Source organism: Temnothorax nylanderi, unplaced genomic scaffold (assembly GCF_030848795.1).
Source record: "Temnothorax nylanderi isolate EJ_2023f unplaced genomic scaffold, tnyl_v1.0 TNYL_tig0137_pilon, whole genome shotgun sequence".
NCBI lineage: Eukaryota > Metazoa > Arthropoda > Insecta > Hymenoptera > Formicidae > Temnothorax > Temnothorax nylanderi.
Genome location: NW_027249199.1, coordinates 76,660 through 102,965, shown reverse-complemented (window position 1 = coordinate 102,965; position 26,306 = coordinate 76,660). Strand labels below are relative to the sequence as shown.

The window sequence follows — 26,306 nt, the reverse complement described above, 5'->3', positions numbered from 1 at the left end:
TGAACACGGGAAGGAAGGAAGGAAGGAAGGAAGTCGCCGCGGTGAATTCAATGCCTGGTATCCCCTGGACGCGAGAGGCGCTTCTCCCGCGTGATTAAGCGCGAACACGACCGATAAGATCGAAGAGGCTAAGAACAAACGTCAAAACAATAGGGAGACCTCGCGTCTGATCTCACGAGTGAGATTATTTTAAGGGGAAGGCGCGGATTCATCTTTATTTATACAAGGATCGTCGACCGAGATAGGCTACCGAGAGAGCATTTGTAAATTAATACAGGCGAGAGAGGGTTCTCTCTGATGTACCGGTGGTGAAATTCGAAAGAAGAATACAACGGGTGCTTCGTCATAGTGTAGACAGACGTTGATTTAGAGCCAGGAACGGAATTCATTCTCCGTGATGAGGCAGAGATACTTCTTGTGTTTTCTGTGGATCGCGTTGACACTGCGGGGAGACATCCCCGTGGCGGCTGAGGCCGATCCTGCAATTTTAAACGGCGCCGAGTTACCCCATCTTCAACAGGTGAGTGATAGGAAGTAATATCTATCTTGTATATTTTATTATTGAACCGGAATTATAAATATGCATTTAATATCATCGCAAATAATCCAACCAAAGTTTATATATTTCATAATTTATTCATTCTCTAATTAGATTTCGACTAAATAAATTAGTCGAAAAATTTGTAAGACTGTTGACTGATGCGACAATTTTTATCAGAACTACTTTCATTTTCCTTAATTAATTCCATCACGCAACTTTCTCTCGCGTCAAAAAACTTTCTTCGATCGGCCGGCAAAATACATATTTGCGTAATGGAAGTGTAACGGCGCGCGAGATTCGTCGCGAGGCATTTTGGATTAACACTTGACTAAAAGCATTGATAAATCTGATTTTTCACGCGTTTAATCTCGATTTCGTTCCGCTTCGTTGTTGCAATCGATATAATGCGATCTTTTATCGCAGATTTTTGCATAAATTTCTGTCGAGTCGTGGATTGATGAAAGTAATAAGAAAACATTTACGAACAAAATAAAAGCGCGAGTTCTTTGCATTTTAGTCGATCACGAGGCAACTGAATAACGTTCTCGAATGGGAGCTACTCGCGGCTTCATAAAACATTAATTCGCGTATCTCAACCCAAAAATCGTTCGACGATTAGATCATTAGTTCCCATACTATTTTTAAAAGCAGTAATTTATACTGATAAAATCGTATAAAGCCGCGAAAAATCTAAATACGTATGGAATTATCGCTGAGACGGCACTTACACCTAAATGAATTGTACAAACCGCAGGACGCTGTGGTGAAAGTAATTGCTTCATTATTCTTACATTTTATTACCATGAAAATTTCGTCCGTGGAAAAGTCATAAAATTTACACTCTCGTAAGTTGGGTTTACTCCTGCTGAAGCAACGTTTGCATGTGCGAGAATCATTAGACATACACACATACGCGCGCACGCACACACACATAAACAATAAAATATATTATTAAAAAATATAGTAATAATAAAAAAAATAACAATAAAGTATAAAATAGAATAAATTATTCTTTAGAAATATAATATGGCACTTAACTTTATTACTAACATATATCTGCAGCTTACTTGCTTGGGAAAGAAGGAATAGTCAATTGAATAACGAGTTGAGTGATTGAAAAGTATTTTTCACTCAGGTTGAGGCTTCGTGTTTTGACGATTCCAGAGGTCCATCATCAATCTCATTCGCGTTTCCGCAATGAATCCTTTAGCGTTTGATTGGATTCGTTTCGAAATTTCTCTAGGGACTCGATTTAATGTATTGCTCCGGGCACGTAGATTACTCGAGCGCGGACGAGTATGCAGATTTAATGAAATTGCTGTGCGCCTGACGTAATCAGGCCGTTGCATCGCGAATCCTCCGTTGCTATCTGCTTCAACGATCACAGTGAAATTTCACTGGCGAGACAGTAACCGTGCGCAAAAAAGAGAAAAAAAAGAGACTCGCGCTTTGCGTTAATTACGCTCTCCATTCGTCTTCCTTCATAAAGACGAACGTGGAATCTATATTTGCGTCTCACGCTCGCCTGTTCATCGAATGTTCTTCCCGATGTTTTCTATTCGAAATTGAAGACGCGCGCGAAGCGAGCATTGCCTAGAAAGCAATACAATGTATTTGTTTAAGTAGTGCACTTTACCTATCGGTTTAAGTATTGCAGTACCGGTTTTTAGATATGATAATTCGACAATATCACAGGTTATCTTTTCTGACAAACGTTCTTTCCAGACGCAAATCAAACTTTTACTTTAATTTTATATGATAACGTGACATCACGTGCTCCTTTCTATCTTAAAGCAAAATTAGTGCAGAAAAATCATTTTCTATTTTCATTGATTTTATATATATATATATATATATATATATATGAAATGATGTAGATATTTTAGTAATAGAAAAGTAATTTGATGAATACGTTTAATAAACAAGTTTTGTTACTGGATACGTTATATCAAAGAAAAACGAATCTGAAGTATCAGCACTTCTAGAAAAATATTTTACACTCAAAGTATTTTTCTCAAATTAGATTGGCACTATATGTTAATAAATATATAAAATATAAGAAAATAAAAATACAGAAAATACAGTTCTTATGAGATGCATACAAAGCACGCGAAATGCTATTGTATCTGTTACGGCATGAGAAAAAATAAATTGATTGATTGACGCGATAAATATTGTAGCAATTTCGTAAAATTAGCAATTCGCTGGCTGAATGCTTTCGATGAATGAAGTATTGTCATCGAATTTTCTATATATCATCATAATATTTTGCTTTAACCTACTTCCATGCTTTAATATTCATGCTTTCACAGAAAGAGAAAGATAACTGTTCGCGTGTCAATTTGAATATTCCTCTATCTTTCTCTCAGATCGATCCGTTCGGTGGTTACGACGATAGAACTCTAGAAGCGCAAGATCGTAAAACAATTCAGAGGCTGCATGAAAGTAGAACCGCACGAGTGCTCACCCACTAACAGAGTGACTCTTGACCGCCCCTCTCTCTCTCTTCCTCGAACCTTCTTCCACACTTCCGCTCTACGTGTTTTACATCTGGACTCTGATATACATCTCGTAGCCTTCTTAGCAGCGTGGATCTTCTCATTCTAATTGCTAGGTTTCTCTCTGGAATCGATTCCCCGCGCATGAATAAAGAAGGAATCCGGTGCTGATGAATAATTTAAAAACGTGAACACACACCCACATGCACAACAGTATTTATCTTGAGCAAATACGAATCCTCTTGAATGATAATTATCAAATGAATGATAAACGTTGTAAAAGTTGTTGTACAGAAAGATCTTAGCGTTTCAACATTTCTCTTAAGCTTCTCAAAGTATATAAATAATCTAATCTTTCGATAGCTTTTATACCCTAATGAAAGATAAATAATGCTGTGTGAATAATCTCTCTTTATTTTACCTAAGTGGGAGGGAAGCGTTCTCTTGAGAAGTAATTGTCATTAATTGAGGATACATCGGAAATGGATACGCGCGTGGATCCAAACGGTGTGGAACGTATCCGATCGCGGGACCTTTCACTCGGGCCACCGAGAAAACGTTCAGGTTTCCATGTACGGTATATGAAAAGTATCTCGTGCGCGTGTAAAAGGAAATACGAGGGACATCCAATTGAATTGAAGTAGCTTCCGGTTGAAGCGTCTCCTCTTCCGGATGCTTCTTGAACGATGGGTATAAAGCGTACACGCGTCACGTATAACCAGGAACTTTCTAATGCGCGAACAAAACGAAGACACGTTCATCTTTATCAGAGAAGATATATCTTTAACTGATTAGATACATTTGATACTTAGAAGTGCGGTACGTTTTGTTTAATTGCGAGTAGCATAATGATAATCTCGCATAACGTTTGCATTAGCGTTTACACATTGCATTTGTTTTTTGTCATTGTTAATACTTAAATAATAAAATAATTTTATATCTGTACGAAAAATATTAAAAGAACATTTCAATATTTAAATATATTATATATATTATATAAAACAATCTTACCTATATCTTTATTTATACATATTAAAGAGAACACGTATATCTAAAGGTGTAAATATCAATTACACGTATCTAATATATTGTAAAATAATAGAGATAATCTTTTTTTATGCAATCGCAAAAAATACGTCGCGGCATCATATTCCATCCATCGGACGGCATTATATTTCGTGATCAGTTAACAGTAGTCAGTAAAGAGCGCTAACGTTCCGCGCGCGGCTTTTCCGCAATTTACATAAGAGGCATATACGGTTTTCACCGTTCCACTTCGATTTGCCCATAATCTTTCGCGCGAACGTGGAGCAATTCACGCAACATCACACCGCGAGTCGTTCCGCGAGCTAAATATTGAGCAAAATTAAGGGGCGCAATTTTACGCGCGGGTAATTACAGACACAAATGCGGGCATTATACATGGCGTGTTGTAATGATTTTCTGGCACGCGTTAGAAATCGTCTTTAAATCGCAAACGTGTGACCTGGCACGCTTGCTAAAGCGATTTTCCTTCGTCGTTCGCGTTCTTCGAAACGGTCGCGGTGCTATGACTGCTGCGCGATGCTCTTCTCATATTCCATAGTTCTTCTTCCCGATAAGGAATAGTTCATTTAGAGCGTATCTGGATTAAATACAGAAAATAAAGAAGTTTTCTTATTAAAATACAGTGCGAGTGCGTACCGTGAGAGAAACGCACATTTATTAAATTACTGTCAAGGATACCACATAAGCGAAAATAGGGTACATCTACTTAAGAATGATTTTAAGATATGTAGAACTCAGGGAAATCCGCTATCCGTTTCTACTATCCTGGAATTATTGCGTTTAGCTGATGTAAATTCTTCAGTTCTTTTTCTCGGATATTTAATTATAATATTAATAATTCGCTTTCGTGTCGCGGAACATTAACTTAGCTGCAGGTGGTTCGACATCGACACGATGAAGAAATATCGGATCTTCGCGCTATGAATCTTACCTCGCGACACGAGGTGAGATCGAGATAAATATACAGGACAATGGGTGAAGGTGAAGGATGCTACGTGCTCTCTCACTTTCTCCAGAAATCTATCTCTCCAGAAAATAACGAAGCGGGAACGGATACGACGAATGTGACGACGCGAACAAAATTTCGTTACTTCGTTACTGCAGGAAAGATAACGGGACGCAGGTGAACGAGTGTAATTAATTTCTTGGGCGAGGAAATTATGCAATCCGGTATATTAATCGGGAATCTCGTGAATGTTTTCTGCGCAGAGTGGAACGGACTGTGAAGCGTGTATCGGAAGGAAATTGGTATCAGGGACTATCTTGTTATGAAAGCCGTAATTATTCATTCTAATGAAATTAATTACATATACGACACGTAGACGCGCATCGTCGAATAATCATCGATTATATCAAATGAATCACACTGCGCTATTGTTGTCCAATTAAGCTATTGTCCAAATCGCGCGATGAAATCTCGATAATATAAATGCGGAAGACAGGCCAACTTTCATCCCATAAATGTATATGCGTTAAGAAACATCTAAGCATCGAGTATCATGAAAAGCAATTAACAACAATTATACACTGATGTAACAAAACAATGACGAGATCGTAAAGTATAAAAGATTATGTCGAGATGTTTATAGGTGATAAACGAAATCGCACTTGATTCAATCAGATTGCAGAAGTAAGATGAACATAAAAGTTTCCAGTTATTCAGAATTATGAATATTTTCTTAGAGTCAATAACTATAATCGTAGATAGTTCAAATTCTACTTCAAATCTCGCAATTTCTTCCAGACGCAAGTTTTAAATTGGTAAAACTTTGTAAAATTCGAGAAATTAATATTTTGCAATATGATAAATCTCTATTTAAAGAAGAAATTTAGTTTTCTCTAATATAAGTGAAAGTAATTTCCATTGCGTTAAGCAATTCTAACGAAATCGATTCTATATTCGTGAAAGAATTTTATTCTGAAAAAATTAAAAAATTAATTAAATAAAAGAAATTCCATTTATATTAATAGCAATAAGACGTTAAATTAATGTTATGTAAATTAATTCGCTAGTCCAGTTTTCGTATACAGTCCAGTTTTATAGTCTTAAGCAGGAAGACTGTCACCTCTTAATCAACTGGTTCATCAGTGATCACCGTGAAAGTGTTTTTTCGTACATTTCTCGCTTGTCTACTTTGCTTAATGTTACCATAGTAAAAGTGAAGCTACAACACCCAGCGTAGGAAAGGCGTCTAATTAAAGAAAAAAATAATCTGAGATGGCAGATTGTTTCAAGAAGAAAGTTTGGGAAGATTTATATGCGTCTTGTCCTAAGCGTTTTTTTTTCCATCCGCAAAACATACGTGCGATAATTCTACAAATTCAAAAAATATCCCCACTAATGAAACAATTAGACTTCGGTGTATTTCGTAATCAATGTATAATCGTACAGCCGCAACTCTGCTCTCAACTCGATTAAGTGGTGCAATCGAGTAATCGAGTCTATAATTGTAGATAATTAACCGCGAACAGACAAACACGTGTCTCTAATCTCCACGATTCGCTCATTTACCGAAACCGATTTCCCTCTTTTCGCGTAATGTTATCTCGCGAACTGTAATCGTAACGGACACGGACGAATTATCCCGGAGCCGCGGAGCCAATTGGCCAACGAGCGATCCGTTTCATTTTGCGCAAACGGCTGTTTAACGAAATATCCCGCCGCGAGAACAGTCCACCACGATTTCGACACGTCGCGCGTCGCACCGGACGGATCTTACACGCGAGCCCATCTCCACGATCTTACGCAAACGTTCACGGGGTTAGTCCTTCAGAACTAAATTGCCGCAACGAAACTATCATTTACGGTGCAACGTGTGTGGACGACATACGCTCTCTCAGAGATACCTATTAAATTTTACAACTGGAATTATCGAGTATTTAGGTTTTCTCTTGTAAAAGGAGCTAGAACCGCTAGAACGCTCGTCTATATATCGTCGTACCCAGAAATCCATCTCATGGTTGTTATTAATTTTATCGCAACAGCTCATCACGGAATTTACGAGAAAGACGCGGTGGCGAAAAACCTATCGTAAACCACTATTTTTGCACTCGGGTGTGCAATTAATTTCTTGCCTTTTCTCCGGTGAGTCTCCTCGTTCAGGAATCTCGCTCGTGTCGATACCGCGCGAGTGCAGGAGTAGACGGAGGGGAACCATCGGCGTTGTTACCGCATCGTTTCACTTTCCGGACTCGGTGTAACACGGCACGACGAAGTCACTTGATCGCTATAATTGGTCAAGCGTTAATAACAGGAACAGACGATCAAACGCTGGTTAAGACAAATTACCGCGAGCGATCTGAGAGAGCGTGACGGGTAACACGCCGCGTAAGAACGCAATATCTGTATCGGAAAGTGTTTATAGATCAATTTTACAATTAGACGCGATAAATGGGCGCTCAGTAAGACTGAGCTGTGGTACCCTTTTCCCCTTTTCCCGTTTCTCTCGCAGCAGCGGCCTCGAAATAATATGTGCCCTTTTTTATTACGCTCTTAATCGCTACTTTCTCCCATCTTCCTGCCCGAGTTGAAAATTGACGGAGATGATTACGAGAGAATAATCGATCGCGTTTTCTCTGTTTTGTGGAGAAGTGCATTTTCGTTCTACCACAAATGACCGCGATACTTCATTTATTGCTGAGCTTTCTCGAAATTTGAATAAGAGGCGGAACTGGAATTTGGACTTCCTGTAAGTGGAGGCACGAGGCGATGCGACGCCGCGACGCCGACGGTCGCCTCGATTGTGCTATTAATCAATTTCTCCTCGGTGGACACACGAGAGAGGCGAAGGTTAAACTTCTTTCTTTTTCGTCTTTTTCTCTCCTCACCCACTTTTACTACTCAGCTCGTGTGCTGTTACTTACGAATAACTTCCGCCAAGAAAAAAACCTGTTCCGACGACAGTTAATGTCAATGTATTTAATCACGCAACAGGATTTAGTACATCAAATATACGATTGCAGATTTCAATTTTCATGCCATTTTTATGCGATATCTCTTTATTTTAAAAGTGAAAGAAATTCTACATGAAAAAAAATGATATTGCGTAATATTAACAACATTAGCTAACAGTAAGTTTAGCTAATCAAAAGTAATCTTATTAATTTAATAACAGTATAATTAGTGAAATAAATACGTCATGTTCTTTTAATAAAGTGTTATTTGTTTTATTAATTTTTTGTTATTGAATTAAATTAATAAGATTATTATCAATTAGAGAGAGAGGCTGTTTTTAGCTAATGCTGTTAATACGCATTGTTCTTATTTTGTGAGACATTATTCACGTAGATATTTCTATATCCAGAAAAATGTTAAAGACAAAACTATTGAAAATTTTTCTAATCCAAAAAAATTCATGAAAGTCTCGTACTTCCAATGATATAACTCACGATATAACTTCAACTAACCATTATAGAACTTATTAATTACGTAGGAAATATATCGCGGGTGCATTAAATTATATTTACTAATACGGCGGCGGTAATAAAAGAGTCGCAGGAAGTCTGCCAAGCTTCGAAAGCGTGGCTCTTCGCGTGCAGCAAAAATTTTCTGGAAAATCGTTTCTGGTTTCAATCGGGTGATTTCCACGCGCACTTCTTTTTTTCTACGTTTGTGCGCGATACCGTCTTGGAACTACTTGGAAGTCGTTTCCGATTCGCTCTTCGCCGCGTAAAAATGTCCTGTGTTGGCAGGTAATAAACGGTGAAACGGAAAGTGTGGATTCCAAATGACCCCGAGGTGAAATTTCTCTCGTCGATCCTCCTCGGCAAAAGGACACACCGCTCGTTGTTACGAGAGAAATTTTCATCTACCGATCAAGCCTAGTAGGATCAGTAGAAACTGCTTAACGTCATGCCTTACGGAATAATTAGGAATTTATGCTAATCTTAATGCAAGAGAAGCTCTTCTTTAAACATATAAGAATATTAAACGAGTTGCTTGCTTGACAAAATCGTGAGAAGAAAAAACCACTTCGAGTACATTTCGTTAAAGTTATGCAAGGATATATTAAATATTCAGTGTGCTGAGTGAGTGCGTGTCAAATTATTTCGAAATTTTGAAGAAAAGCGCACGAACGAAGGTTTCAAATGCATTCTAAACATTTTTACATATTTATAAACCCGATTCAATCTCTATTGTTGCCGCGAATGTTGGTTTCCCCAACATATAGCCTGACAATACGATTCAATATACCTTTGCTCGTGGGTTCACAAAGGACGTGTGAAACACATCTAAATGAAAGTAGGAATGTTACTGCGGAATTAGATTTGCTTCATGCGGAAAGCTAACACTTAGGTTAGCTCAATGGCAGTACCTTCCGGGGCAGGATATGAAAGTACGAAGTATTGATTCTTAACGGGATAAGGTGATGCAGTTTATTGGTTAAATGTCATACTGGAAGTTTATGCGGCTATTATAAAGTAAATACGGTCCTCTAGTAGTACGTAATATTGCGCTACTTTAGCAATCGGAAAGTGCATTAGTTTCCGGCAACTATTCTCACTCAATTAATATGCAAGTCATCGATGTAAAAGAAAACTTTGACAGCGATAATATATATGTATAATATATATATAATGGTGTGTATAATTAGTCCTGTAAATGATAAAATAATCGTTTCAATTTATATAATGTGTGAGATTTTTATTGATTGAAGATATTACGATATATAGTCTGTTATTAACGTAATAGCCAAAAGGATCCTCTTTATGAGGAAGCATACCTGTCTTTCGGAACACTTCAAAAGTGAAGGAACACTCGTTGCACAAGCCAAGTATGCGGCACTGCATGTCAGTGAACGCACACGTTTGATCGTGCATGCCAACAAATTATGCAATCTCGAGTATAAAATAAGAGTAGTATAGTAAGATTGCTAACATTATATCTACTTACAGCGTCCTGATTATATCGATAAATTTGTGTATAAGCGTGCTTGAACAATTTTACAAAACTACAGAATAAGATGAAATAAGACTTGGAACATATATCTTGTTTCTTATAGAACCGATTTTTAAATACTTTCTTTTTTTTAAAGAAAGTATTTTCTCAATTAATATTATGTTACGATAATATTTCCTATCAAAAATGAAGTCGAAAACAAAATCAAGATTAAAAACATAACATGCGAACAGTTGTAGAATTCTAAATAAAGATGAAAAGATATAGTTATTTAACATAACGTTTAATTTTAGGAGCAAGTGCGAATTAGTTTGATTTGTTTGAATTTTACTTGATTTCTTAATTTACGAATTTTTAATTTTACTTATAATTTTTAATTTACAAATGATATATATCTTAATCGATCTTTTACTTGATTTAACGAACGAGAATATCAGAAGATACGTAAATTCGCATCAAGAGATAGGCCGGATATATGGCGTATCGAGTTGGAAATACGTGTATGATCTCACGCCGCGTCTGGCTATGCACATTCCGTATCTACTGGCGCAATTAAGCGGCGCACGATCATCGTAAAAGCCAAGCGCGGTCCAGTGGCCGCGAGTTTCCCACAGGCGGAAGAGAAAAAAAAGAGGAGAACGTTTATCCCAAGTGTGGTTTCTTAGCTCCTTCTGGGCATTATAAACGCCCTCGATCTTTTCCTTGATCTTTGGACCGCTAGGAGAAACGATAATTGCCTCGACACGGCGAGTAAGAGGATGCAGTGGCGTTATATGTATTTAATGAGTTATTCTGCTTCCCCCGCCACAGTAAATTTCTTCTGCGGATTACACATTATAGAAAAGTGAACAGGTTTATTAAAATGGCAAGGCTATAAGCCGAGTAATTTTATATTTGACGTAAAGAATTTTTTAGTTGCGACGAAGGGGGGGGGAATTCAGTAATTGCAAATAAGCAACCGTTGCGATGTTTTGTCTAATTGAGAAACTGCAACGTTTTATTTAATTGAATAATTGCTACTTTAATATAATTTAAGCGTGCATAGGAGATAGCTGCAAAAAGTTTGAGAACTTTTTGATTTTCAAATTCCGCAATTGTCGTACTTATTCTAAAATCTATACATTGATACAAGTTTACTGATTGTCCTCTTATCTCGATCTGTTTACTGGAGGATTCTTGAGAGTCGGATAGCGGTGACCGGCCGCGAATTGCGGTCGGCTTATGGCACGAAAGTGAGAGGATTGTCTTTCACGAGCCGCGCCGGTTCAGAGTTCTGTCTCTGGTCAGACGCGGAAACTGTTATAATCCCAGCGATGATATTTTTTGATAAGCCACACGTGATAACGATTATCTCATGCCTATCGAAACTCGTTCGTAATTCTCCAACATTTATCAGCGCGTGGGTGGAGCACGGCACATCGAGAGCCATTTATTCACGTACCAGGCTGTTCGCTCCACTTAATATATTTTTTATATATTTGCTAATGGTACTCGTGTGTGTGTGTGTGTGTAACAGAGTGATTAACTGTGGGCTGCGAGGCATTACGCGGCGATTGCATTCGTCCCCTTCGCGAAAGACTCTTTAGCAACGACCTGTTTTCGAGACACTCGAGCATCTTTGAAATGCATGTAGGAGTTTAAAGAAACGTTCGCTTCATTCAAAGACTTAACGTGAAAAAAAGAGATCACACCATATCCTTAAAATTATTATACAACAGACAGCAAGTCTTATCAACATTTATTTTCTCAAGTTTGTTTCTGCAATAAATTTCTGCAAGCTTCTTTAAATACTTTTATCTTTAGCATTTATACCTTTCTTTCAAGGTTTTACTCGAATTGCGAACTTGACACGATTTCCGGTTTGATCTGAGACGAATTTTCGCAAACTCCGAATCCGCGTGATGAATCGTCGAACAAGACGGGGCCCCGTCATCATTCTTGCTACAGTGCTCCAAAGTTTCTCTGAACTCCGTCGCTTTCTAGGCCTCAATTATCCTCTGACAGAAACAGACCATTTCTCGAGGCAATCGCGCAAATTACCAGATAGCTCATTTTCGCAGCTCTACGACGGAAATCCAATTCCAGAAAAGACTTTAAAACATTTTTTTTCGCCGCAGTTTGGAACGTGCGCGCATTTTCTGCAAAACGCCGGCGTCGTTTGCGTACAGCCCTTTTACGACATTTAATATCCGGTTTGATCTGATTTACGCGTGCCCCGGGATATTGCCGTACGCGTCAAACTGCATACTGCATGCAACGTTGTTGCGGAAAGTGGTAATTACGCGTAAGAATCTGTGCAACCCATCGACGCGTACAACTTAATCCGATCGCTTAGCGAACGAGCGATCGGGCACTTTCGAAGGTTGCTGCTTTTTAAGTACCGCTTACAAAACTGGGATCTACTATTTCCCGCCGCACGTGCTAAAATAGAAAGTAGAGACAGACGCATAATCGCCACATCGCAGTTTGTGACACTTAACAAAGTGTCACAGCTGTGAGAGGAGAACGACGTGCAATTACCTAATTGCTTTTAATCGATCTGTCTGGAACCATCCAGCTGAAAGATTGAAACTGCGGCCAACGATACGAGAAAGACGTAACTCGCGAAATGCAGTTGTGAGTAATTTTAGATGCTGCTCTCCTTGCGTGTGTCTATGCGAAATTATTTCGTTACGCTGCGTGACGTTAAACTACATATAGAACGACTGTGATATTGGAAAACCAGTATCAGTAACCTTGCACTTGTCAATAGAATCAAATCTATTTAGCATACTATAAGGATAATTTATCAAGAACATGTAAACGAGGGAATTTATTATTATTATTATTTTTTTTTTTGGTATAACTACAATATTCTAATTTAAATGTTTTGTCGAATTATTTTGCATTCGCAACTTCACTTAACTTTTGCATAAAGATCTCAGATCAACATCTTATCGTCGTTTCTGATAACAATGAAAAAAAAATGCAAATAATGTACGTTTTATTTATTTATTAAAAATGACGATATACCCTAGTACAAATAATTGTTACTTAATATCGACGTGGCGAATTACGACATAACGCGTGGATATCTGTTAGAGAGATTCCTTGGCGTTAATGTCAATGTCAATGAAATCGAATACGTGTAATTGACCTGGAACGCGAAGCGGAACATTGTTGACATGTGTATATTAAAATTTCTCGCAAACGAGAGTCATCTCACTTTTCACTGTTTAAACTGCTATTTTAACCGTCAGTCTGCAAGTAATAATAAAAATTTCTTAAAAACGCATTCTATTTTCGACGTCAAGCGACAATTTCACCGTAAAATATAGGAAGTATGACATTCAGATACTGTCTCGTCAACGTGAAGTTGTAGAAAAAAACATTTCAACGGTTTCTCTGCTGAATAATAATATTATGAGTGTCTTGTAAAAATGCGACAGCTGCAAACCGCACGCGAGAAGACGCGTAATCATGCAAAACGCGGATATTAGCCGCAGGGTTGTGCCGTTATATAAAGAACCAGTACACACGTCGATCCACTTGAGCATGATATGTAAGTCGTTATGTGTGTGAAATGGAAACTGCAGTAGGTCGTACTTTCTACGAGAGGACGAGAAGACTCGTCTCACAACGGGCCGACGACGGCAAAAGGCACACGGGAGAAAGGAAGATCGAACAATGCCCCTCTTAATTACGGCCACCTTAATTATTCGCGTCTTTCTCGCGCGCACAATAAAAGCAACAACAATGAATTTGAGAGCATGCTGTGCGCAGTATTAAGTATATCGGCAACAATAAAAGTGGCGATAATGGAATCAATAAATAGGAACTTGTGGTATATGTTGGAGAAAAAAGTAAAATCTAGATCATTTTAAGTTTATTATACCACAAGCTGTAATCGTAAAAAGTTATTGGCTCAAAATTCTTTGGAAATGTCTTCTAAATTGTTTATTGTTAAAATTTGAGAATTAACTATATTGTCAATTATGTGAAAGTATATAAATGATATATAATTATAGATCCAGGCTTCTCTCAAGGAAAGTCCGTCTCAAACTGATCGTGCCTCATATAAATGATATATAATTATAATATAATTGATCACAAATTACAATCATTATATAATGATTTTTTAATAATTTTTTAATGCGTTCTTTGTTGTCTCTAAACAAAGGAAGAGAAATGAGAAGCTGAAGGAATATTATTGAAAAGATCATTTATCTAAAAAATATTATACGTTGTAAAGTATATGTTGATCTATTGATTTTAAATTGAACAGTCGCAAGAGTGAATATGACATCTCCGGTATATAACTTTTACTAAATCGAAGGTAATCTTCTTATCGATTTTCCACTTGGTTTCCAAGCGCCCTGGAGTATATAAATCTACGATAATTTATCAATCTTGTGACATACACCGAATTGCCGTCAATTGCGTAGATTCGATTTGCTTTCGCTTTTATCTTGCTGACATGCTGGCACGTTATCCAAATGGAATATCTTATGTAGAATGGAAATGCAAAATGTGATTCGCAAAGCAATTAACCAGGGTAATTTATGAAAACTGTCAACGATTTCATACTCTCATACCTTTCGTCATACTTTCTCTGTAATATACGAAAGATTGCATTCACTGCCGTTATTATCAAATTTTTATTTCCATGTCTTTGATAGTGCTATATATTTTTAAGTTTACCGAAAGTTATATTCATTCACAAAAAGTGAATGTCTCTTTATCACAGCTTAGAACACCTCGTGTAAATTTCTTGCTACATCATCAAAAAATCATTAGAAGAGAACAATAGACTGTCGTAACTGAACTTCAAACACATGTTGTCGTTAATTCGTTTTGCTACTGATTAAATGCCACTGGAAATATCACGGTATTATATAATTTTGTATTAAAGCGATCATGAGATGCCCAAGAACGTGCGCGAAAATTCTATATTGCATAAGATATTGCACCATTACACAGAGTAAATAAAGAGCAATGACCGCAGGAATGCATTTAATGTGCAAGAAACTTTACAGCGTAAATCAGTCGTTTTAATAGAAAAATATATATAAAACAGACAAAATAATTAGCTTTATAAATAGATTATTTGTATCTTTAAGAAACTTTAGTGTTTTACTTCTTTCTGAAAAAATGCGTGATATATTCGTGTAAATATTTGATTCTAGGGTCGCATTGTGAACGATCCGCGACCTCGTCTCTCGGCTTCTCAGCAAGCCCAGATACTGAGCGATGTGCAACAGCACCAGCAACAGTACCGGCAACGTCCCATTCAAGATTTCAAGAATCCGCGGGTTTCCTCGTTCGAACAAGCACAATCGAGCACGCCGTACTCATCCCTGGCCAAGTACAAAGTTGATCGAGCGAAGCAACAGTTGCAACAGTTGCAGCAGCAGCAGCAACAAGTGCAGCAGCTTCTGCAACAACAACAACAGAAGATCGCCCAGCAACTCGGTACTTCGAACTTCGTGAACGGTGGCAGCGGCGGTGGCAGCGGCGGTGGCAGCGGCGGCGTACAAACGCCACAATACCAGCAACGGCAGCAATACCAGCAACAACAATACAATCAGTACAATCAGAATGGCTTCCAAAATCTTCAACAGGACCTGTCGCAACCGCTGTTCAGCGATCAGCAGACGGTACAGTTACAGGAATATCTCGAGAAGCAGCGCGAGCTGGAGCTGCTCCAGAAGCAACGGCAGCAGCTGCTGTACGAGCAACAGGAATTGCGCAGGCAGCAGGAACTGCTGCGACTCGAGCAACTCCAGAGGCTCACTTCCACTACGCCACTTCCACCAACCGCGACATCGATCCCGATCACCGTTAGCACCACTTCCTCACCGTTGCTGCTATCTTCGCCGTCGGCGCGACGTATCACGCCGTCGGAAGCGGAGCTTTTCCTTAAAGCAATTGCTAGCCATCAGAAGAAGTATACGACGACAGCAGCAAGCACAACTACAACGACCACCACCACCACTACCACGCAACCACCTCCGCCATCCAGACGTCTGATTACCTCTAATGCTCATCGGGAGACAGATATACCGGAGAACTTGCTCAGCCTGCTTCAGGGTCGAGAGAGTCAATTGTTCCAGCAAGGTAAACCGAAGCCGCAGATCAAGGTGATCTATCAGACCGATAAACCCAGCACGACGAGACAGACTTCCAGCGGCAGGAGCAGGAGCTCTCCACAGTCTGAGCGGGAATTGTTGCTGAAGCAACTCAAACTCGCTCTATCTCAGTCCGGCGATGACGATGACGTTGTCAGGAATGTCACTACCAGGGATCTGATACTACCGAACGGCAAGAAGATTCAGGTCATTCACGCGCCGAACGGTTTATCATCCATTGCATCGAGTTCCACTATTCAGACGTCAGCCGTGCCGTCCTCGACGACCACCATCAAGCCTCCGAAGGCGCTCTTCGAGGAGCTGACGAAGGGCGGCGTACTGCCACCGGGTGCCGATTTCGAGATCATCCGGCAGAAGAGCGACGGCAGGCTCGAGGAGATCGGCAAGACGCCGATAATCCAGAATCTACCGGCGAAGAAAGTCACGTTCGTTTTGTTGGAGGAACAGCCGGACGGCAGTTACAAGGTGCAGGGTATCAAGGGTAACGCCAACGACAAGGAGAGTGGCACCGACGTCGAGTCCATCGTCGAGAAGATCAAGAAGGGCGAGCTGAAGCTGCCGCCCAGCTCGCTCGGACCGACCACGCAATCGTCTACGCTAGAACATCTCGAGTCCAGCATCGATCCGAATCTGATAGTGTCCACTGGTGGTACGTCCAGAACGCCGGTATCATCTCATCACTCGGTCAGCACGAAGGCGGCGACCTTCAGACCCACCACCGTCAGATCTACCTCGACCAGATACGAAAGGTGATTCGATCGCGCGATGATTCGCATTCATATAATCCATTCTAAACAATTTTTTGTTGATCTAGTAAAAGATTCTGAACGGCGAAATAAATTTTTCAGCAAGTCGACGACGGAATACATCCCCTACGTCACGGTATCGCCGAACTCGGTGTCTACCACTGACAAATACGTGACCTCGGCGTCCAGCGTCACGGGCCACGTATATAACTCCCTGAATACCAGCCCGACGAAGACAACCCTGTCGGATCACATCCCGCGGGTGACCACCAAGTACTCGTCCACCAGGAGCCAGTTCATCCCAACGATGGCGCCGGTGAACGAGATCGTAACGACGGCGACGGCGACGGCGACGACTCCGGCGACTTACTCGCATCATACGCCGAACTATGTCTATTTCTCCAAGTATCCATCCACGGAGACCTCGTCGGAGACCTCAGCGGAGGAGGTGAAGACTCAAGGTTCGCAGGAGAATCTAGCCACGTTATTGAGAAAGGAAGGCCTCTTCGCTATGGCAAAATACCTGAGGCAGTCGGGACTGGATAATGTGCTGAACGAAACCGGTGAGTTGGGAGTTGGATGTCAGTCAAACTTGATAATTTACTATGTAAAATTAATTAATGGTATTTAATAATGATAGAAGAGTAGACTCTAGTGATAGAAGAGAGAAGACTTTAAATAGTTGATCATTTTATGAACAAAAGTACCGGAATTTCGGTAACTTTCAAACTTTCTCACAATTTATCAAAAATATTAATAGAATAGAATTTTTATGTGTAATATTAACAGAGAGAGAGAGAGAGAGAGAGAGAGAGAGAGAGAGAGAGAGAGAGAGAAACTTAATGTAAGTACTTATCGAACGTCACGTCATTTTAAGCAAGAAATTCGCAGTTACTGCAATTGTTCTGGTGTTAATGATTTGACAAACGGTTCGTACACAATATATTCCGATCTATTAATATTAACATAATCGCGCGGAAAAGCATGATTTATAATAAGCAGAAATAGCGAAAAATTATTAATTAGTCATAAGTGACGATGCACTACGCGATACAATAAGCGAGCTTTATGAAGACGCGTATTTCGTGTGAAGACGTTAAATACTACAATAAACGAATTAATTCTCTGCGCAACAGTGCGCAAGACCGCCGCGCCGCAGTCTTATCCAACAGTATCGCAAGGCGGGACACAACTTGCGTCAATGTTGTCGTGGACCAAACGGTTGTACAAATAATCCCCGTTGATGGCGAGGTAGACGGCGTGCCTCTTTGCACAATCCACCACCATTTGTACCTCGCGTTTCGCTTTAGTCGTGCAACATTCGTCGGAAAAATTCTTCTCACGACTCGTTGCTCGTTTCGACACAGACACCTCTCCTACGTCTTCTACGAGAACAAAGAGACGCGTACCTCATTACGCGGGCTCTCACGAAGAAGACACGCGATTTCATTAGTCGTTATAATTATCGGCGTGACGACTCGCTTAGCCCATTGTCTCTTCGGGCCCTTTATCTATGTATATACACGGAGAGAATTTTCTCTTAAAATTTACCCTGAAATCATGGTAGTTGTAGGACAACACGTACCACCAAGAATTTTATGCGAGCTATTCTGATTAATATCTACCATAATAAAAAATATTAATATCCATTACATTAAAATATAAAATATGTTTGATTAATTTTACTAAAATATATCTAGGAAATTTCAATAATTTTTCAAAATTTACCAATCTGCTTGGTAATTTTTATCACGTTGTTTGTAAAATGTCTTTTGTATGTCTTTTAAAAATTCCTTGGTTGCCATATAAGTTGTCGACCCAAGTTTGTAGTGAATTTAAGGGTAAAATATAACAAAAAATTCTCTCCGTGATGTACCTTCTTTCATCGAGAGAAAGATCAAACGAGCTTACCTCGCGTAAGCTAAACGCATGAAAGTACGTCAGAGAATTACGGCAACGTTACATGAGAAAAGTTACGTAATAACTTCCCTACGCGATAGTAAATTTTTTCATTTCATTTCTGAAGAATCCAGTTCAAGTTGAACTGGATTCTCTTTGCAGCGCATTAACGTGGCGTACGTCGATGTCGATCCTTTCACGCGACGCGTTCCCTCGGCTATAAACAATTTTCGCTGAATAATCGATAAACGCCGCGGCCGGTGCCTCGACTCGACATCTGCCGCCCCGTCGCCGCCGCGCCGTGTCTCGTCAATTCCGAGAAGAGAGTCTCGTCGTGATGAGGAAAATGTTGACGCTCTTTTCACGTACCGACGATTTTATTCGACCGCGTTCGCACGCTCGTTAGAAAGAAAATAATAAGCCAGCTGCGCGTGTTTTCTCGCCTGCGAGAAACAGCGATATTTCCTATAACGATCCCCCGCCCCGCCGCGCCGCGGTAACAGTTCCGTTTCTGTCGATCGCGAATGCAATCATCAATCGAAACATTGTGTAACTTTGTTCGTCACGTTCTCCAACGATATGTTTTTCCTTCTACGAGGATCATAGATGAACTCAACCGCGCGTGTGCTCAACGCCCGGAATGGAAGAGAATGGTCTGGCGAATATGAAAAACGCAATTATGGATACCAATCGCAAAAGCTGCGCGAAACGTATATACACGGCAATGATTGTGTAGCTCTTGACGTTACAAATTAATGCAATGAGGCGATGTGAAAGGTTTCTTTCTAATCTCTAACAATTTTAATAATTGAACCTTGGATCGAGTCTCCGAGCGAGGAATACGATTCCGTCGAATCTATTCCCTCTTCTCTGAAGTTTAGTTTGCCGAATAAATATCTCTCATTTTCGATCGTCAATTAAATCGAACGCGTCTGGACATTTGACCACAGTTTGAGGAAAGGCCCCGCCTCCAAATTGAAGCAAAGATTTCTGTAACAATTACGCTGTTCGATAGTTTCGTGACACTTATTCCCTGTATTATTGTTTTGCGATATTATACTTCAGGTCCGTACACCATATTCGTCCCTACGGACAAAGCCTTCAGGACGTTGATGGTGCAGCTGGGAGGGCCAGAGAAAGCTGAGCAGAAGTTCCACGACAATCCGAGACTTCTAAGTGGGGTACGTATCGGTGCCAAAAGCATCATTAATAATTTATCTACTTAACGGTAAATTTCACTGACACCAGTTAGCCAATCGTAATTAATTCGATTCGCCGCTTTTCCCGAGAGGAGAGGACTCAATTAAATTTAATCTTGAAATTAACCGAGAGCTTAGTGAAAGAAAATGTTCTACAGTAAAAATCGTTAGTGTCTAGAATATATACTGAGAATTCTTTGCGACAGCTTCTTCTTCACCACGTCATACCAGGAGCCTTCAGGATCGATTCCCTGCAGGACGAGATGACCGGCGTCAGTCTCGCAGGAACGCAATTGCGGGTGAATGAGTACACGATGCAGGATCACGAATGGAACGACGTGAAAGTAATTTTATATTTTAGAATTTTGTCCAATTCTCCGATGAGACCCTTTCTCGCCTTTTTATTTTACGTTTCTTTGTTTTTAATTAAAGTTTAATTCCTTTTTTTTCAAGTTATTAAGCTTTTCTTTCGTTTGGTAGAAAATCGTTCGTTTATCTGTATAAATTATTAATAGCTTGTGAGTCAATGCAACATTATTTTTACATACGTGATTGGTTCATGTGTGTTCGTGCGTGATCCAGTTTATTGACCTTCGCGAATATAGAAATCTTCCATTCACTCGGTGAACATGCATGAAATTGCGACAGCTCCGTCATCCGCTTCTCACGAAGAAATCCAGACAACATGTGTGTCTAAAAGACGTCTCATCTTTTTTAAAATTTTATCAAAAGGCGTCTTAAAAATGTTATACAGATATCTTTCTAATAATTCCATAAGTCTTCAAAATTTTTTACTTCTCTGTTAGACCATTTCAAGACGTTCATAATGTTCTCTGGGAGAGAGAGAGAGATACGCCCACTTAGTATATATCAAAAACATCCAGAACAGATCCGATGAAGACGATTTCATATCAGTGTAATCGTTTCCCTTCATTTGTAATTTTGCATTGTTTGCAAATAGGTAACGGCGATAAACGGGGCGCGAGTCGCGCCCAACAAACGGGACATCGAGATTCCTCAAGGTATCGCCCACGCCGTCGACAGGGTCATGTTCCCGCTTCCGGTCGGAGATTTGGTGCAAACTCTGCAAGCCGATCGTGAGAGGAGGTTCACCACATTCCTCAGAATGCTGCACGTGTCGGGCTTGGAGGACACGCTCACAGGTAAATTGAAAATCCAAGCAAAAAGAAAATGAATTTAAAAGAACTCCGTTTGTGTGCCATATGCGCCTCTCCTGTACGTCTGACTTGCAAAATCGATGGATCATCCTGAATCCTCATTCCTCCGTCGTTTAGTGTAACGAAAGTTGCCTTTCTAGGACCGAAGACGTTCACCATCTTCGCACCAACCGATTCCGCTTTCACCGATGCGTCCACGAAGAACGGCGCTCCAATTTGGACCGATGAGGACGGGCCGGAAGCGGCGAAGGCGATAATCTCGCGGCACGTGATTCCCACGACTCTTTACACGGCCGGCATGAGATATTACATTCAAAAGGACACCCTTCGTCCACAATCACCGGTTCATATCCACAAAAACGGCGGTAAGTAATTCAAATGACGTAAGACTCGTGTTAGCTGATCCTTCATGATGCATCGCATTATTAGAAAAAGATAAATCGAGAAATAGATAATCTCTCTCAGATGATTCAATTGTTGTTTCAGGACGAGTACGAGTGAACGAGGCACACGTTGTGACGCATAATGTGCCAGCGACGAACGGTGTGTTACATGCTATCGACGGTGTTCTATAAAACGACAGTTCGTAATGAATGCAAATTGACGATTAAGAAGCACAGATTGCAATCATGCAGGTGATAATCGTATTATAATTCGTCACATTAAACGCAATTGTATCTATTGTATAATTTCTCGAATAGTTGATGAGCTCGATATATCAAGTGAATGTAAATTGCTTGCGTGAGTGCGGTGAAATGCGTGGCAATTAAATCGAGTTATATTAAAGTGATTAGTAAATGCTCGCCGCATCGCGATTGGGTTCAGTCACCGAAAAATTGACACATGCCATAGGTCGCGAAATCATAGGAAAAAGTAACGAGACCATTTTTAACGTACATGTGTATACATATTAATTTATATAAGATAAGCAACGTCAGAGATTCGTGTACTCGTGTCAGGCGCACAAGAGTACGGGATATTAATCGCTATTGTATAGAATGGTATAACGCAATACCATGCTTAGTTCGTAACTCATATCTTTTTATAAATAAATGTACAGAATGTATTTCTATGATTATATTTACAAGAATGTTCCCCAATATTCCTAAACGGTACTTGATAATAAAACAAAATTTACATATTTAATAAATAACCCTAATTACTAGAATTTGAAATCACTGCAATAGCTGATTTCCATATGCAATACTAGAAATACATCTTTTACAGCAAATAACCAATGATCAATAGCTATTTGGATTTGAGTAATCCAATTTCTTCAGAAAATAGTCTAAAAATTTGTTTTGTACTTCTTAATCTCTACCATTAGATGATGGATGTTCGTAAGTTGCGTGCGCGCGTTTGGCGGCAGAATCTTGTGTAGGCGATTGTAATATGCTACCAATTGCGCCATTGCGCCTTGCACCAGAGTGCTGCCGAGCACCAGGCTGGGAAACGATTGTAACACCTCACGATTTATCTCTTCTAACGCTCGTTTCCAATTGTTCGTGAAAGATTGCACTAGGGCCAATGCTCTGCCCTCCTGCCGTTTCAAATCATCAGCTTGGCCCTTCTCGATTAGAGCCTCCGATTCCTTCACCAATTGGATTATATTACCGAAATGCGGACTCAAGACTTCTTCGACAAATTCGGAAGAACGCGCGTTTGATAGCTCCCGGAAACTCTCCGCTTCTTTCGAGGTCTCTCGCGTTCTTTCCTGTAATCAATCCTCTGTAGCATCTTAATTCTTTCTTAATACATAAATTTTGATAGACTTTTCCATGTCTCAAGTAAAATCTACTTACTATTAATACCCTGAGTATCAGATCATAATTATTGATAAGAAATACTAATTGCTGCGTCCGGGTTGGGAAAATAGATGCCATTCTTAGTAGGAAGCATTGTACAGTTTCTCTCAATTCTGCCAATAACTGAGTCGTCCCCTCGCAAGGAAATGTCTCGACTACACTTACAATTGCTGCGCTAAACTCCGCGTATCTTCTGGTAATCTAAAAATTCATGATTGTATAAGAAATTAACAATATTACACACCGCAATGTTATATGGTAACATCAAATGCCACTATAAACGATCCTTTGCATACCGCTTTAGATACTTACATAATGTGGACCAGTCTCTTTGTTGAATTTTGATGGATCACAGTCTTTGACACTGTTTATGTTTAATTGAAACACCAATGTAAATCTAAAAAGCAGATATAATTTTGCAAATTGTAACGATACGAAATACCTAAGATGTGTGTATATTATTGCAATTATTTTTAAGCATAATTAAGTACCTAGGCCAAATTGTGGCTGTTAAGGTCTCCCAGTATTTATCCAATGCTGGTACAGCTCTTTTGTGACATATTAACTGATAATGCTTCACTAAATTCAGGCAGAGAAACAGAGCAATTGTATCGTAACAATCCTCAACAAACGATTGCAAATTCTTTATCATAAGATTTAACGTTTTTCCCATGACCTGTCAAAAGGAAAGAATATTTTAGTACACACATTTACTACTTAATATACTTACTTAATGTATTAAATCAATTATTAAATGTTAATCTCTTACCTGATTGAAAATATCTAGTGCCTGTGCATTATGGACCTTGAAAAATTCTATCAGGAACAGATATTCTCTGCAAGCATGATCACAAATACCATATTGTTCACTTCTGAATAGAGCTTCATAATGATACTGTAAGATTACAATATTAATTTAGAAAACATGCTTTCAAGAATACGCAAGTTAGAGAGTCATATATGTATCGTTGGTACTTACTCGTGTTTTATTAGAGGCAGTGTGTGGGATAATTATAGGTGCTTCCAATAGAGAAGACAAAACCTGACCTCTCGTATCTATAGAAAAGACGGTACCTTTGTGCTTTAACGTTGTCTTATGAAATATACCTTTGCCTGCGGTGTCTTCGACTCCCATTAAATCATCCTTTGACGTTTTCTCTTCAAACTTGCGAAAATAATTGTAACTTGATATTTCAACTTATCGTTAGTTAAATAATACTAATTTATCTGTGTTGCAGCTTTACCTGTAATTTCATCAATCTCGACGAATAAGTTTTGAAATACGAGTACTGTATCTTGCTCATAGTATCAATGTATTCTCCACAGATTTCCTCAGCCACATTTCTCTCATTTGACAAGATAAACTCAAAGAAGAATTTGTACTTTAGCATATTGTTCTGCGGCACTTGAAAATTTCCCATCGGTTTCCTAAATTTATAAATTTGCTCCAGTAAATATGTCCTAATCTTTGCCATCGCCTTCACCTTCAACTTCTCTAATATATCCTTCACGTCTAAACAAGACTTGGCCTCCTTGAAACTTTGTTCCTTCACAAAGTTGATTTTATGATTCAGAGTTTGTAGCTGAATCAAAAATTCCTTTTCAGTCACTGGACAGTCCATAATACCGCTGCAAGAAAATTAATATAGATTTAACGAGTTTATCTCTCTAACATTCTTTTGTAAAACATTAACAAATGCCTCTTTACGCTATTAGAGCCTCAGACACCGTCATATCCTCAATAAACTGACTAAGCGGGCCTCGTATTATTTGTCTGTTGGATAGCTGCTGACTCATAGCAACAGACTTGCGTTGCAAGTAAACTATTTCCGAACTAATACTTCCCAAAACTGTCTGAAAGTTCATCAGCATCGACTCCATTTTCTGTAAAAGGTAATAATATTAATAAGTCTGTACGCGAATGTTTCCTTTTACTCAATCAAAGCAGTATCATTTTGCAAAGATAAATTATTGAAATAGATTATGCAAACGATACATTTAAGGCTGACTTGCTGACGAGATACTATTAAAATCCAACAACCCTAAGTAAATTTTTATGACTGTCAATATAGGGTAGGGGGAGTTTGAGGACCCAGAAGTAATTAAAGAATAAGATATCCTCGACTATTAATATAAATTTTTCAACATAAATATCTGAACAATTAGCTTATATATTAAATTTATGATTTATTATTATATAGATGCTTCATAAACAAGAATATATATTTATAATGTAACGATATCATATGCATTGCTGCAAAAACAAATTTTTTTCTATAATTATATCATTTGCATAAATGACTAAATGACAGCAGTAAATCCCAATTTACATCAAATGACCAAATGACGGGCGATAAAATTATAGTTTTAAATAAAAATCGAATACTATTGAATCTTGTAAACATACATATATGTTTATGAAATATCAGAATAATAATAAATGATAAAATTAATATTACGAGTTGATCATCTAAATTTCAAGTCATGAACTTAAGAAGTTATTAATAGCATCTTGTGTCGGCGACAAGCTATTATTTTGCATCTCATATTTATCGCTATCAATGCAGATTAACTTTAATCTATGTTTTCATTTATTCTTTATCTTTTTTATAATTCTTAGAACTAAGAAAGATTTAAAAAGATTAAAACAAGATTAAAGTTAAGCTACATTGGTAGAAGTGGACATAAATCCGCCGACGTGTCGAGCAAGACCACGGTGCGTCGACAACGAATCCTAACCTCCAAGATATTGTCGCAGGCGGCAATCTGATTGTGCAACTTGGCTATATTCTCGCTTTCCTTGATGTAATCTTGAATCGACTTGTTCTCGACCTCCTTGAGCTCCTTCTCGATCTGTCTAGAATACTGGCGTAGGTCGGTGCCAGTTTTGAGGACCTCCTGAACGACATCGTCGCCGAGGTCCTGCGGCAGTTGCTCCTCGTTGCTGTCAAAGATATCTGTATCGGCCATCCTTCCATACAATCGCGCGACACAACTAAAATGCAACGCGAATTCAATACAATTACGCGAGTCAGGCGACAACCTGGATCGCCTCTTCGAATGTCTTCGAGAGAGAGAGAGAGAGAGAGAGAGAGAGAGAGAGAGAGAGAGAGAGAGAGAGAGAGAGAGAGAGAGAGAGAGAGAGAGAGTTCCTGAGAGTTCCCTCAATCGTCTGAATCGTCTCGCATCGTGACATTCGTGACGCGCCTAACCTAACCCTAACCTCAAAGTGCCGAGTTGTCAACACGCTCCGATTTCCAGCAGCACACGAGCTGACGAGCACACACCTGTCGAATCGAACGGCCAATCGGGCCAATGGCATGGTCGTCGTCACGCAGCTTGTCCAATGAGCGACGGGGACGATCC

General features: G+C 39.3%; 2 protein-coding genes across 2 annotated transcripts; one reads left to right on the top strand and one right to left on the bottom strand.

Moving 5' to 3' along the window:
• The first annotated feature begins 389 nt into the window (after positions 1-389).
• Positions 390-22,201, top strand: LOC139777045 (uncharacterized). The gene is made up of 8 exons (XM_071714206.1): positions 390-520; positions 15,151-16,862; positions 16,962-17,422; positions 19,824-19,939; positions 20,164-20,301; positions 20,919-21,120; positions 21,276-21,500; positions 21,622-22,201. Exons 1-8 carry the CDS (start codon positions 398-400, stop codon positions 21,708-21,710), a joined length of 3,066 nt encoding a protein of 1,021 aa, XP_071570307.1. The 5' UTR covers positions 390-397; the 3' UTR covers positions 21,711-22,201.
• Vps52 (vacuolar protein sorting 52) lies at positions 22,198-26,288 on the bottom strand. The gene is made up of 10 exons (XM_071714237.1): positions 26,164-26,288; positions 25,680-25,935; positions 24,649-24,824; positions 24,185-24,569; positions 23,920-24,105; positions 23,710-23,835; positions 23,432-23,616; positions 23,253-23,337; positions 22,938-23,141; positions 22,198-22,849 (listed from the first exon to the last, which is right to left on the bottom strand). The coding sequence occupies exons 2-10, from the start codon at positions 25,908-25,910 to the stop codon at positions 22,424-22,426; spliced, it is 2,004 nt and encodes a 667-aa protein (XP_071570338.1). The 5' UTR covers positions 25,911-25,935; positions 26,164-26,288; the 3' UTR covers positions 22,198-22,423.
• Between the last annotated feature and the right edge of the window lie 18 nt (positions 26,289-26,306).

Bases quoted from the DNA above. Each gene is read 5' to 3' on its own strand.
- LOC139777045 (XM_071714206.1), top strand. From the start codon at position 398: ATGAGGCAGAGATACTTCTTGTGTTTTCTGTGGATCGCGTTGACACTG. The intron at 17,423-19,823 runs GTGAGTTGGGAG...ATTATACTTCAG, and splicing joins TAATGTGCTGAACGAAACCG to GTCCGTACACCATATTCGTC. The intron at 21,121-21,275 runs GTAAATTGAAAA...TTGCCTTTCTAG, and splicing joins CTTGGAGGACACGCTCACAG to GACCGAAGACGTTCACCATC.
- Vps52 (XM_071714237.1), bottom strand. From the start codon at position 25,910: ATGGCCGATACAGATATCTTTGACAGCAACGAGGAGCAACTGCCGCAG. The intron at 23,142-23,252 runs GTAAGTATCTAA...ATGAATTTTTAG, and splicing joins AAGAGACTGGTCCACATTAT to ATTACCAGAAGATACGCGGA. The intron at 22,850-22,937 runs GTAAGTAGATTT...GATTGATTACAG, and splicing joins TGATACTCAGGGTATTAATA to GAAAGAACGCGAGAGACCTC.